At 37.8% G+C, this 15,427-nt stretch overlaps 1 protein-coding gene across 5 annotated transcripts in view; it reads left to right on the top strand.

The window, feature by feature from the left end:
- Positions 1–15,427, top strand: part of Cpr (Cytochrome P450 reductase) — a 178,316-nt gene that overhangs the window by 141,466 nt on the left and 21,423 nt on the right. For 3 of the 5 annotated variants that reach the window (XM_067783007.1, XM_067783009.1, XM_067783008.1), the window contains one exon: positions 14,699–14,864. In XM_067783007.1, coding sequence (XP_067639108.1) covers positions 14,699–14,864 — 166 coding nt within the window. Of the gene's footprint in view, positions 1–11,021; positions 11,160–14,488; positions 14,644–14,698; positions 14,865–15,427 lie in introns of those variants that run through there. The other 2 variants (XM_067783010.1, XM_067783011.1) reach the window with 2 other exon arrangements.

The following is a 15,427-nucleotide window of genomic DNA, read 5'->3' as shown; positions in this document are numbered from 1 at the left end:
ACCAATTTAAAATTGTAGTGTAGTGCGTGGTAGTTGGTGCCGAGATGGCTATGGTTGTTGTTGTTGCGGCCCAATGCAGCCGGAGAAAATTGCTATACTCAAAGTTGCCAATTTCTTGTAATTGTTGTTGAGCGGTATATCGCCAATGTAATATTGTTGTTGTTGGGCGTTACGCTGCTAATATAAAATATATGCTGTTGTGCTTGTTGCGGCCGTACGTTGCCATTAAAAAGTGCTGTAGTGGTTGTTGTTGTGGCCGTATCTTGCTGATACCATATGTGGCTTTTGTATGCGTTTTGCCCCGTCTAAGCGGGCAAACGGGTGGTGTTGTTGTAGGCGTGCCGTGCCGTCGGTTTAGAAGGTGATGCAGTTGTTGTTGGGCGGTATGTCGCCGATTTGGCCTTTAGGCCGCAAACCGTAATTCTCAATGCTCTGCCCAGTGCGTTCTTTCCAACGGAGATTAAATTGTGTGCTCTTTCGCAACATATGCTTGCTGGAAATTGCTATCCCTTTTTACGTATCGCGGAAACTTTCGACGCGCACAAATTTTTCAAAAATGCGATTAAATTCGCGCACTACAAACTTTGTAAACCTTTTTTTTTTCTTCCCTTTCGTTTTAAAAGCACGCACTTCACTTTTGACTCAATTGCACTTAACTTATACTGGGCACTGTTGAAATAAGACTTTGGCCCGTTGACTGATTTTTCCCCTTCTTATAACCACCGCCGTGGTAAGGAACGTTACCCAGAAACGGAAAATTCCTACCTATACATGCCAAACTTTCTTTTCGGCTTTCCCGTATTTACCATCTATACAATCATGCACTCATACATTCATACGCTTACCGCTCCACAAAACGAACACCTTCACAGATACATTGGGTTCGTGCCTTAACCGCTAGCACTGATGCATTCACACGCTCATAGCCTTTCACAAATACACATCAGCATACATAATACCGAACAGAACAAACACATAGTTACATATCATTCGTCAAGGCTGCTAGGTTGTTAGCAACATGGTGAAATTTTACTTATTATAACAACATGATGCCAAGCGCAACATCTTATTTCCGTTGCAACATTGTGTTCACTATAGGTACAATGTTAATGTTATTATTGTTACGATCATTAGCAAAACTGAGGAGTGCTGCCATCTCCAGGCCGATGCTAAACAGTGACGTGAATTCACATCAATAATTCCAGGCATGCTTAACCAACGAACCGATATCATTTCGTTACGATAATCAACGTTAATAAACGAAACGAAGTCATTTCGTTTCGTTTATTAACGTTAAGATCGTCAAATTAACGAAATGATTTCGTTTCGTTTTCTGCCATATCAAAACGAAATCAAATCGTTTATGTTGATTATTAATTTCAAACTATGCTGGCAAAGCTGATTGATGGCGGAGTCATTAAAGGTGAAAGCATTATCCAAGCTGATTGCAACTTTACTCATGAATTTTGGCAGTACGAACATTTCTCAGAGTATTTTTGACATTACCACCAACGAATTACACAAACAAATTACATAGAGTTTGTGTGTGTATGTGCGCTTGTTGTTGCCACCTTACGGCTTCACCATGGCTATAGCATTGCCAGCACAATTCAAACATAAAGTATCACGTTTTCGTTAACGTTTTTAACGTTAACGAAAGCTTTTCGTTTCGGTTAAAAACGAGATACAATTTATCTTGATAATTTCTTTATCTATAATATTTCGAAGTGTTTCAACGGAAACGGTGGAAATTTTTTGATAAACGATTAGCTTAACGTTAAGGTGCATCCCTGAATAATTCAATCATTATGTATCTACATAAACGAATCAATACTTGCGTCTACACATATGTACACATTCCGACGAGCAACATTTACATACAAGGCAGCGAGAGATGAGATGTCACACACCGATGAATTTACTTATACGCTTATGTGTGTGCGGGAGATTGTAAACTACAAACACAGGCATATATCTTATCTGAGTGGTCACAAGAGAGAGCAATAATTTGTGCACGCAGTTGTGGCTGGCGATTTTGTAGCCGAAACAACTAGTAAGTTCTGGAAATCGAAGAGCCTAGAAGTATGCAGCGTAAACTATAAAAGCAGTGCAGGCGAGTAAGAAGGAATTCAGTTTGATTTGAGTTGTCAAGCAGTTGCGATTAAGACGATATCTAGCGAGCAATAGCAGTACTATTTTGAATAGTAGAGTTTCATTGAGCTATCAGTCAGTGTGGTTATTAAGCAAGCTATTCGTTGCACAGTTTGAGTGTATTGTGAAGTACTTTAATAAAGGCCATTTTGCATTATTACAAATTGGAGTTATTTATTCAACAGTTTAGTGATTCGAACTTAGCAGAGGATTGCAAATAAGAGGATTTGCAAATAAAAATTCGTTACAATTGGTGTCAGAAGTGGGATTGTTGAATAAATTCCAGAGGACAACAACGACATGGCAAAGTTCAGTGAATTGAAGATCCAGCAACTAAAGAAGGAGTTGGAGAGCCGTGGATTGAATACAAGCGGCGTTAAACTTGAACTTCAGGCACGGCTACGAGAGGCAATGGAAGCGGAAGGAATTGATGTGGAAAAGTATGACTTTCATCTTGATGGCGAGGAAGTAACAAAAGTTGAAGAGAAAAACGAAACATCGCAGACAGTTACGAGCACAGACTTGAACATGATTTTGGCTGCAATATCTGCTCAAACATCGACAATGTCATCACAACTAGAATCGCAGGAGACACGCATAACATCCAAGATTGAAGCACAAGAAACGCGTATGTCAGAAATGTCGACACAGATTACATCGAAGATTGAAGCACAAGAAACGCGTATGGCAGAAATGTCGACACAGATTACATCAAAGATGGAGACACAATTGGAAGAACAGAAGACATATTTGGCATCTCAACTGGAAGCGCAAGAGGCACGTATATCTGAAATGTCGACACAAATTTCGGAACAGGTATCAGCGCAGCTCTTTGTGAAACTGGAAGAGCAGGATGCAAAAATTTTACAACTCGAGGACAAAATTGATGCCGAAATAGAAGCGTTAAAAGGTCGTATGGAGCAGTTACAACTAAACCGCCCAGCTGTTTCAGCGAGTAATCCAAAGGTAAAGACACCATCCTTTGACGGTTCTGTTCCTTTTCAGGTCTTTAAGCTACAGTTTGAGAAGACCGCAGCAGTGAACAACTGGAATGCGGAAGATAAAGTTGCTGCACTGTTCGTGGCATTGAAGGGGCCAGCAGCGGAAATTCTACAGACGATTCCCGAAGGAGAGCGGAACAATTATGAAGCATTGATGGCTGCTGTAGAACGACGTTATGGAAGCGAACATAGAAAACAGATATTCCAAATTGAGTTGCAAAACCGCTACCAAAAAGCAAATGAGACATTGCAAGAGTTTGCTTCAGATGTTGAAAGGTTGGCTCATCTCGCAAATGCGGACGCACCCGTGGAATACACCGAGAGGGTAAAAATCCAGAGCTTTATAAATGGCATACGGGACGTCGAAACAAAGCGAGCTACATACGCAAACCCAAAGCCAACATTCGCAGAAACGGTGTCACAAGCTCTGATTCAGGAAACAGCGTCGCTTCTGTGTAAGCCAGTTTTCAAAGCACGCCGTGTGGAAGTAGAAAGGCCAGAGTGGGTAGAAACAATTTTGGAAGCACTGAAGAGATCTCAACAGAAGAATGCCGGAGTTATTAAATGTTTCAAGTGCGGCAACCCAGGTCACATTGCACGTCATTGCGATCTTGGTCCTAATAGTTCCAACAATGTGGGTGGCCATAAACGCAAAGCTGGAGGAGATGAGCAAGAGCGAGTAAGAGGTAGAGAGCTAGACCGGGCTATTGAATGTCCTGTGATATCTGTGTCGCAAATTGGAAGGAAATCAAGCAGTCTTACCGTCAGAGGGAATGTGGATGGCAAGGAGCGTGTACTGACTGTAGATACGGGCGCATCTCATTCCTTGATCCGATCTGATTTGGTTAACAGGAAAGTAAAGCGGTTACCTGGAGCAAGGTTGCGTACGGTCACTGGCGAGTATAATCAAGTCCAGGGAGAAGTAATATGTGAAGTCTTAATTGGGAAGGTCATGGTTTTACACAAATTCGTTGTGGCGGAGATTGTCGATGAAGTTATATTGGGAGTGGATTTCTTGGTTGACCATGACGTCAAGATCGATATGCGGAGAAGGGCGATGCATTATAAGAACCAGGATGTGCCAATTAACTTCAGTTTGGAAAAAGGTTTCAGCAGTAATAGAGTACTGGTGGAGAAAAGTCGACAAAGGCCACGAAAGTCAAAGGTAAAGGTTGATGAAACAAATGGGCCAAATAAATCAAAATCAAAAGTACCTGCGAGAGAAACACTGGCATTGAAAAAACCTAAAAGACGCAGGAAAGCGAAGCAACGAATTTCCGAGAAAGAATGCGAGGGCAGTTTCAAGCCGGAGCGCACTCCTGTTGTAAAATGTGGGAACGATACCGATTATGCAAAGAAAATTCGTACAGCGCAAGCTCTACGAAGTGGTTCATTGGCCAAACAACAGAGTGTGAAGGAACGAACCAGGGTATTGAGTGGTACGATGAAACACAGGTACCATGAGAACAATAATTCGAAAGGTTTCTTGACGGGAGATTTGGTACTGTTATACAAACCTCACCGGCGGAAAGGTGTTCCATCCAAATTTCGGTGCAGTTGGGAAGGCCCGTACAAGGTTGTGAAGAAGATCAGTGATACCATCTACCGCATACAAAGCATTGAGAAACCACGGAGTAGAAGAGTGGTACATTTGGAGATGCTAGCGGCGTTTAGATTGGGAGATTTGTCTGATCGGGACGATCAGACTTAGGTGGAGGGCAGTGTTACGATCATTAGCAAAACTGAGGAGTGCTGCCATCTCCAGGCCGATGCTAAGCAGTGACGTGAATTCACATCAATAATTCAATCATTATGTATCTACATAAACGAATCAATACTTGCGTCTACACATATGTACACATTCCGACGAGCAACATTTACATACAAGGCAGCGAGAGATGAGATGTCACACACCGATGAATTTACTTATACGCTTATGTGTGTGCGGGAGATTGTAAACTACAAACACAGGCATATATCTTATCTGAGTGGTCACAAGAGAGAGCAATAATTTGTGCACGCAGTTGTGGCTGGCGATTTTGTAGCCGAAACAACTAGTAAGTTCTGGAAATCGAAGAGCCTAGAAGTATGCAGCGTAAACTATAAAAGCAGTGCAAGCGAGTAAGAAGGAATTCAGTTTGATTTGAGTTGTCAAGCAGTTGCGATTAAGACAATATCTAGCGAGCAATAGCAGTACTATTTTGAATAGTAGAGTTTCATTGAGCTATCAGTCAGTGTGGTTATTAAGCAAGCTATTCGTTGCACAGTTTGAGTGTATTGTGAAGTACTTTAATAAAGGCCATTTTGCATTATTACAAATTGGAGTTATTTATTCAACAGTTTAGTGATTCGAACTTAGCAGAGGATTGCAAATAAGAGGATTTGCAAATAAAAATTCGTTACATTATGTTAATATTATTTTAATGGCAACATTGCGGCCAAGGCACGGACCTGGACACAAAACACATAAACACATAGACGCATATACACTCTGCCACCCATTTAAGCCAGTATGGAGACAGGCTGTCGTTACAACCTACTTGAGGAGCTGAATTCTGAAAAAGTCAAATTACGTTCGCCTGCATTCGTTGAAGGTATAAGGCCTTTGTCTTTGCCAAAGACAGTGGGCTTTTTATTTTTTTCTGGTGATGTGGTCTTATTTTGACACTTTTGTGCCTTGAATTCAAAGTATGTACTACTTTTTGGACAACTAAAGGGCTATCAAATTCGACTAGTGTTGTTCCGGTTCGAGTTTCTACGTGTACATACGTGTAGTTCCCTGCTCAAGTACCGAGTATTTTTCGTAGCCGATTACCTCGTACAAGTACTTTCATTTTACAGCCACGCGCTTCTATTTACCCCTTTTCTGCTTCGTAGATAATATGCAACTCCTGTCTCCTTTTGATTTCTTCCAAGCAGATTGGTACGTCCACCGCCGATTCATCGAGTACATGGTCATCGAAGTCTCTCCAAAGCTTCTCTGTATTCCAGGACACTTCTGTGCTCTGTGAGATTATTGCCGCCTGACTATCAATATATATATTGATGCGAGTGCAGCTTAAGACGCTTCCTCCAGAATTCCTGTTTCCATCTCCACGGTCATAGTTTTCGCCTGAAAGGCACCGCAGGGATTTGACATCTTGAAGGATGTACTTATTTTTGGATCGACACAGCAAATCGCATATTTGACCCCTTCCGTTAATTTTGAAAAATCGGTATAAACGTTACTCTACACGTTTCGCTATTTCCGCACCCTCGGCCAACCCCCCGGCTCTATTGTGGCAGAAATATCTCTTTCGCCCTATATTTAATGGCGCTATACTGCTGTGGTCATACGGCCTGCACTCAAGTTGCCCGATGCCTTAACAAGGCAGTTAATAGCGCTACATTTTCGGCCATCTAGGGATGTGTAGAATGTTATCCAATGCTGCTGTCGGGGTAGCTTTAGTTTTTTGGTATACGTACTGTTTTGTGTTGCTGTCGAAAAAACTAGGACCCCATAGTACACTGAAAGAAAAATATTGGTAAAATCAACCGAAATACGGGACAAGTCAACAGAAATTTCTGTAAATTTTTATCCCGTTTACAAGCCAACCTAATATAAACGCACGCAAGTCTTTTTCTGTCAAAAATGTCTCATGCACATACAACTTGTATGAGAGCAACCCAAATTGAAGTTGCTGCGTAAAAACCTAACTCGATTTCCAATTTTTGTTCTGCGTGACATTTAGATTTGACGTTTGCATACATGCTTTACATTGTCGCAACGCATGCTTATGCGGCAGTTAAGCTGCAATTACCCACCGACGTGTGCCGTACGTACGGACGTTTGTCGTACGAAACACGTTTGACCGAACCCTCAAGCCCGTAGGAATCAATGTGTGCGTCTGTGTACATGTACATAGCATATTTGTGTGTGTATTATTTACAGATAAGCACTGTTGCCACTGACCATTTTGCATGTATGCTTATGCAAACATCAACTTCTTCCAATTTAATTTTTGATGTTGTAAAAGTCTGGAATTAATATTAAATAAATATAAATAGATTACATATTTATAATCTGCACTTTTACATAATTATTTCGAATTATTTTCACAATTTTTCAAACCTTAATTAGGTGTTTTTGCATAAAACTGCAAACGGCCAAAAAATTAGCGCACAAAAGTTTACTAGGCAACTCTGTCTAGTGAGAGAGCGATCAGCTGACACGTTCTTACGGAAAAAATCAAAATTGTTTTGATTTCTACGTTCCGGGCTACGTACGTACGGGTGTTGCAGGTCGGTGAGTTTTCGTTTACATTGCACACTCATAAGATAGGTCGTGTCAGCTGACACGTTTTTGGTACGTACGTTGTATAATGTATAATGTAATGTATAATGTATAATGTATTTATTTATTACGGCTTTCCTAAGCCTAACTTAAATCTATTTTACATGTTTATAATTGTCTTCTGGACTATGCAATCTAGAATAGTTACATCTATGTCCTACCTTGGAGTACTATGGATGGGAGACTTCCAGATCATGCGAACAAAGCGTTGCGATTATGTAGTATGTAGGCATTTTACGTATGTTAGTAAAGCGCGAAGGCAACATCTGCACGGCGATGCACTGAGTTAATCGAGTGATGCGTTTCAGTATGTGCTTCGGAAACCTTTTTTGTATGCGCACAAGAGCTTGGAAGTCTTGGCGCTACACAGCAGTATAGTTTCGCTGCACTTCTATCGATGCTATGGAAGTCCGCCTGTCCAGCACTAAATTGGTAGTGTTCTGCAATAATTGTACAATTTTTGTTTAAATTTATTGGAATGACATGATTTAATATCAATCGGTAGTTCATTATATGATTTAAGACCTTTATAATACAGATTACATTTGTCTGCTTCAGTTTTATAAGCCGGCAGATTAAAATCATTTTTATTACGAGTATTTACAGAGTGCACATCTTTTACATATTTTATATTAGTCCTCAAATACGCAGGCAAAGTTCCTTCTATTATGTTTTTAATAAATTTTATGGTATAATAAAAAAGTTGCTGTCTAATGCTAAGCCAATTAAGAGAGCATAGCATGTCTCTGATAGGTGTGTCATACCGTTTTTTGAGAATGAATCTCATAGCGCGGTTCTGTTGCTTTTGTAGCTTGTATATCTGACTATCTCGCAAGATGAAAAATATAGTTGGGCAATAAATAAAATTAGGTTCGATTATAGATCTGTAGACGATGATTTTATACCTTCTATTTAAATATTTGCAGGTTCGTTGTGTAAAATATAACTTTTTCGCTATTTTTCCTACCGTATAATCCACGTGCTCGTTGAAATTCAGCTTATCATCTATTTTTATTCCCAAGTATTTTATAATGCTGACTTTTTCAATTAGTTCGTGAGTAATACGGCAGTGTTGCCTAGTAAACTTTTGTGCGCTAATTTTTGACCGTTTGCAGTTTTATGCAAAAACACCTAATTAAATTTAAAAATTGTGAAAATAAATCGAAATAATTATGTAAAAGTGCAGATTATAAATATGTAATCTATTTATATTTATTTAATATTAATTCCAGCCTTTCACAACATCAAAAATTAAATTGGAAAAAGTTGATGTTTCCATAAGCATGCATGCAAAATGGTCAATGGCAACAGTGCCTATCTGTAAACAATACACACATAAATATGTTATGTATATGTACACAGACGCACACATTGATTCCTACGGGCTTGAGGGTTCGGTCAAAAGTGTTTCGTACGACAAACGTCCGTACGTACGGCACACGTCGGTGGGTAATTGCCGCTTTAGGGCAAAAAACGCCGGTTGTCTGCGTGCGCTAAAAAACCCAAAGCGGTTTTATTAGGTTGGCTTCTTAGAAAATTTTCTTCTAATTGAAAAAGCTTGTTTCTAAAATTTTGATGTTGCTTTGCCCGGGGTGGGAACCCAGGGTCTTCGGTGTGGTAGGCGGAGCACGCTACCATCACACCACGGCGGCCGCCCTATAAATACGTAAATATGTGAATACATAAATACGTATGCTTGCTACATATACATACATATGAATATAGAAATTAAAATAGTAGTCACAAAACTGATTCTCAATTCTTTCAGTTGCATCTCAGCTCATTCTCAATTTCTTCTCTCGCATGTAGTTGCCACACTTGATTGTTTCGAACAAAATTTGTATAACTGATTGTTATAAAATTTTAAAAAGAGAAATTGTAAGTTATAGAAAAGCAGGCATGCTTAACGAACGAAACGATATCATTTCGTTACGATAATCAACGCTAATAAACGAAACGAAGTCACTTCGTTTCGTTTATTAACGTTAAGATCGTCAAATTAACGTTAATTTGACGTTCTTATCGTAACGAAATGATATCGTTTCGTTCGTTAAGCATGCCTGTAGAAAAGTGAAGAATCAAATCGCAGCAAGGTAATTCACCACTGGAGTAACTTTACATGTAATTAGGCAAATTTAATTTTCGTAACACTTCAGTTGAAACGATTCCAAAACAACTCAAACTTTTATGTTGTCGGAAACATCAACATTAAAAAAGGGTGTTTTTATACCTTTCATGAACATGAAATGGTATATTAAATTTGGGCCGATGTTTATAACCTTGAGAAATATAGAAGACTCACCATTAAGTATACCGAATTGATCAGGGCGACGAACTGAGTTGATATAGCCATGTCCTTCTGTATGTTTGAACGCAAACTAGTCCCTCAAATTTTGAGATATCTCAATGAAATTTGGCACAAGGATGTTTTTTTGTATTATATTAGACATCTGTCGGATCCGGTAGGATCGAACCACTATAACATATATCTCCCATACAACCGATCGTTCAGATAAGACGATTTTGGTCATTCCTGTCGCAATTTAAAAAGTATAAACGTGAAACTCTGTGATATATGTTCTAATATATCATAGAAGGTATCCTGAAAAAATCATTTTGATCGGAGCTATATATAATATATATCCCTTACAACCGTTCGTTCAGATAGAAAGTTTTTTGGCAATTTCTCCCTTAATTTCCAATAAAAACGTTAAACTTGGTGATATTTATTCCAATATATCATAGAAGATTTCGTGTAAAAATCATTTCGATCGGAGCTATATATAAAATATATCCCTTACAACCGATCGTTCAGATAGAAAGTTTTTTGGCAATTTCTCCCTTAATTTCCAATATAAAAATGTTAAACTTGGTGATATTTATTCCAATATATCATAGGAAATTTCATGAAAAAATAATTTCGATCGGAGCTATATATAATATATATCACATACAACCGATCGTTCAGATAGAAAGATTTTTAGCCATTTCTCCCTTAATTTCCAATATAAAAACGTTAAACTTTGTGATATTTATTCTAAATTTCATAGAAGATTTCCTGAAAAAATCACTTTGATCGGAGCTATATGTCTGCCTCATTCCTAAGCTGCCATTTTTTTACTTCGAGGCGATAACTTTTGTGAAGCAAGCATTCAAAACATCTTATCCATGCATGGAGAGTAGATAAACCAAAACCAAGATTATCTCGGTTGGGCGTAAAGTCCCGTAACTCATTATTCATATCTTTTGGAGTGGCACCACAAATATAACACTTTTCTGCGGAAGAAGTTTCAGTCAAAGCAATTCAAACTTTTCCGTCAATCATTGTTAGAAGCATATTGTGATTTACGGAAACTTCGTATTCTTCGAGCATGTACTTTGTTGGCAACAACGCATTTATCTCCTCTAAAACTTTGTTCGTTTCAAAAACAATAAAATCTTTTGTTTCTTTAGAAAAAATAAATTTAATTGGACGACAATACATGGTAGAAGAAGGTCGAGGATTCTGCCAAACAATGTTACCTTTTTCATCCTGTAATTGAAGAGGAACGAAAGAAAATATAAACAAAAACTCATCAGTGTCAGAACTGCATTAAACTTTTGCTACTATGTACTATGGCCAGAGCTTCCATCGCAACCCCACTTGCTGATTAAAGTATACGTCAAGTTTGTAGGTAATAAACTAACAAAAACTTCTTGATTTGCTAAAACTAAACGCTAATACGGACTGGACTTTAATTTCCTCACGTGTTTCACCCACATCAATTTCATTTGGATAGCATTCTGCCTTAGCTTTTCTTAGACTATAAAATGATGGATAAACCTTATAGCCTGCCTTGATGCTCCACTTCCGAGTCGTTTTGTACCCATGAGTCGTCGACTTGCTATCTACGTAGTATGCTAAAGCTTCTACATTGCTCAAGCATCTTGCATCTGGCTCACATGTCATGTTTTTGCCGGATATTTGAGTGGTTTCCTGTGATTTTTTTATAATGTTAGCAACATTTCTGTTGCTGGACATACGCGTTGATACTTCTGCCGCATAAAGTAACTCACCAGGACTTCTAGATTGCAAAATGGTCATCCACTCGACGCCGTTTGGTTTTTTCACTGCAGCTAACAAAGTCCTTCTTTCGTCTTCCGGGGCCGGGGTTACCTGAAGAAGTGGTTGGTTGGTCTGATGGCAACTTTGAATCCAACGTTATTGTAAATGTGAAGTCTGGACCCGAAAGTCACTCCGAGTTTTTATTCTAAAATCGCTCCTTATGTCTTCCAGAAGTGTTCCACTTTTGATCCAGCTTCGACGAATATGCCGATATTTGTAAGCTTAAACTTTTCATCGAATACTCGGCTGCTTCGCTTAAATCGTACTTAAGTACAACAAAACTCAATAATTCTTTATATCTGGTTTCCTTCGAATGTTGAACCCAAATGTCAAAAAACTCCGTTCTTGGCACGGTTATAACTAAACTGCTTTGTGTTGTTGATTTCCCGACAGGGTGAATAGTTGATGATTGTTGTGCTGCCATCTTAAGTGTCGTTGATCGTTCTGATTTGTTATCAGTTGTGCAGTATTTATATTACATTCAGGTATTGGCGTAGATGCTACCAAATGGGGTTGTTTTGTGTAGCGTTCCTGTGTGGTTATACCTGTATTATGTATGTACCTGTTTTTATGCCTTGGTGACTGGTGCGGTAGGTTGTGGCAGGTTGAAGTCAGTGATCTTCGCCTTTTTGCTTTTAGTGTGCTCTTGTTGACCTTGCGCGTTTATTTTTGTGTGTTTTATCGCTACGTGTTTGTTCCCTGTTCCTGGGATCTGGTTTTGCCGTTTGTAGATCAGCTTTAAAGGTTCAAATATCTCGTCGGAGCTGGTACGTACATACATCCAATTTTATATGTAGAGATAACTAAATCTAAAAAAAAAAATTAGAAATAGATGTGCAAAGAATTCGCAATGGTTTTTTCTTTCGACTATTAGAGAATACTTGCGACTCTAACATATGTAAAATTTAGCTCGGATGTCCGCGGATGTATGTAACTTTTTTGTCCCTAAAGTTAAAAAATATAGAGAAACAATACCTTTTCTTCTTAATAACGGAATGTTAAATATATTGAAAATACTCTAATTGCGAAAGAATTACTACTAAAAAATTTTACTTACCTTTGAGCTTAGAATCCATCAAAAAAATTATATAAAAGTGTTCACTTAAAAGAAATATGAAGCTTAATATTCAACAAGAATTTTGCAAATTAATCAATGCATTTTACGGCCACTCCTGCCTTCTTACTTCAATTACTCAATATATATGAGCAAAAATATCAAAAAAAAAAAGCAAAAATCCGTTATTTTGTTTGTTTTCTTTCATTTCTCATTACACTTTTCTTGGAATAAGAACTTTGTTTTTGTCCAGCTAGCTTGTTCTACACGAAACTCTGTGCGTCCGTCCGTTAAACGATAACTTGAGTAAATATTGAGATATCTTCACCAAATTTGGTGGACGACCTTATCTGGACCCAGAATAGATTGGTATTGAAAATGAGCGAAATCGGATGATAACCACGCCCACTTTTTATATATATAACACAAAAAACCTGATTATTTAGTAAATAATACACCTAGAATGTAGAAATTTGACATGTGGACTGATATTAAGACTCTTGATAAAAATTTGAAAAAAAAATTGAAAAGGGTCGTGGACGAATAAAATAAGCTATATCTTTGCAAAAAAGAGCTTTATATCAATGGTATTTCATTTCCCAAGTGGATTTATAACAATAAATAGGAAAAACTTCAAATTTTTAAAAATGGGCGTGGCACCGCCCCTTTTATGACTAAGCACTTTTCTATGTTTCGGGAGCCATAACTCGACAAAAAATTAACGCATCGTAATGAAATTGTGTACCCACATTTTCCTTATAGCAGGAAATATTTCTAGAAAAAATGGACGAGATCGGTTAAAGACCACGCCCACTTTTATATAAAAGATTTTTAAAAGGGTCGTGGACGAATAAAATAAGCTATATCTTTGCAAAAAAGAGCTTTATATCAATGGTATTTCATTTGCCAAGTGGATTTATAACAATAAATAGGCAAAACTTCAAATTTTAAAAAATGGGCGTGGGACCGCCCCTTTTATGACTAAGCAATTTTCTATGTTTCGGGAGCCATAACTCGAAGAAAAATTAACGCATCGTAATAAAATTGGGTACACAAATTTTCCCTATAGCAGGAAATATTTCTAGAAAAAATGGACGAGATCGGTTAAAGACTGCGCCCACTTTTATATAAAACATTTTTAAAAGAGTCGTGGACGAAAATAATAAGCTATAACTTAAAAAAAAATATTTGGTAAATTTTATAGCCTTATACGTTTATGTTATGTTAATAATAATGAGCTTAAAGGCCGTGGTTAAATAAAACACAATGTTTAAAATTGCATTGGTTTTTTTAATTTGTCAATATTTCGGCTTCAATCTGAAACCATCTTCAGGGCTGTAAGTAAACACAAATATATAAAAAGGGGACATTAATTTCGGATACATGGTCATTAAAATATACTTTATGCAACTAGGTATACATATAACCGAAACACAACTTACACTTGTGATTATTCTTGATCGACTGATCATATGTTCGAAAAACAAAAGTAAAAGCCTTTAAGCTCATTATTGTTAACATAACTCAAAAAAAAAAATAGTTTTGAATCATTGTAAGAGGAAATGGGGAGACATTTTTTTTTTAAATGGGCGGTGCCACGTGTTATGTAGAAAAGTAATTTATCTGAAAGGAAATGTACAATTGAAACTCACGCTGAGTATGTAATGTTCGGTTACACCCGAACTTAGACACCGTTACTTGTTCCTATATTCACTTCAAATGAAAGTGTTTACGTGGCATATTTAATGCGTAAGCTAGGCAATTTATATACTAGGCAGTACAAAAAACGCTGAGGTCCAACGGTAACGACAGTGACTTGGACGGTGGTGACGACGACGGTAATAATAAATTCCGTCGCTCAGACATTAGCACATTGCATATTTATTTTTATATAATGGACATATACATACATATGTACATATAGATGTATTTATGTAATTTGTAATTGTGCTGGAAAAATTAAATAAAATAATTTTGCTATACTGGCCTTAAAAAAGTGGTATTTAATTAAATACATTTTAAAAATATTAATTGTAATTATTGTTCATTTGCAGCACTCAAAATGTCAACTGATAAAATTGAAGAAATTCCAAGTGGTGATGAGCCGTTCTTAGGCATATTAGATATTGCGCTTTTGCTGGTTTTAATTGCGGGTGCTACATGGTATTTTATGCGCAATCGCAAGAAGGAGGAGGAGCCGATTCGATCCTATTCAATACAGTAAGACATCCGTACATGCGTCCAGTATCAAAAACAAAAGTTCGCTTTCTAAAGTATATATATAAGACATTTTTTTCAACCTACTTAATGGAGCACTTGAGTTAGCGGGGATTCTTATTCGTCTCGGTGAGTTTTAATTGCTGGCTGAGAGGAGTAATACCCGAAAATACTACCAGAAAATCCAGTAGATGGCAGAGTGATTCAAGCCGAAGGTTCCAGCGGGTTAAATGATAAAGGGTAAAAAATCGTTCCCGTTACAGTTGGGCCAGTATCAACAGTTGATAGTGCCGAAATGTCCCGGATTTATATCACGCAAATGACTGGCCACGTACATAACGCTCCCTTTAGGCTGACGACATAGTGGCAGCGAGGAGCGTTGCTATAATATAAATATAGAAAGCTATGCAAATTATTTCTTATCGAGATTTCTTATATGTATATGTTAGAATGCTAGCAACGTTTGAATATACGTATGAAAATAAAAATTGCTTCTCGCCTAGCATAGCTTATAGCGTGCACTCTGTCGTCAGCCTTATATTAGGAAAGCGTTTTTTGCGTTTCCA

Source organism: Eurosta solidaginis, chromosome 4 (assembly GCF_040869045.1).
Source record: "Eurosta solidaginis isolate ZX-2024a chromosome 4, ASM4086904v1, whole genome shotgun sequence".
In the NCBI taxonomy this organism is placed as follows: Eukaryota; Metazoa; Arthropoda; class Insecta; order Diptera; family Tephritidae; genus Eurosta; species Eurosta solidaginis.
This window is presented reverse-complemented; position numbering and strand designations above follow the sequence as displayed.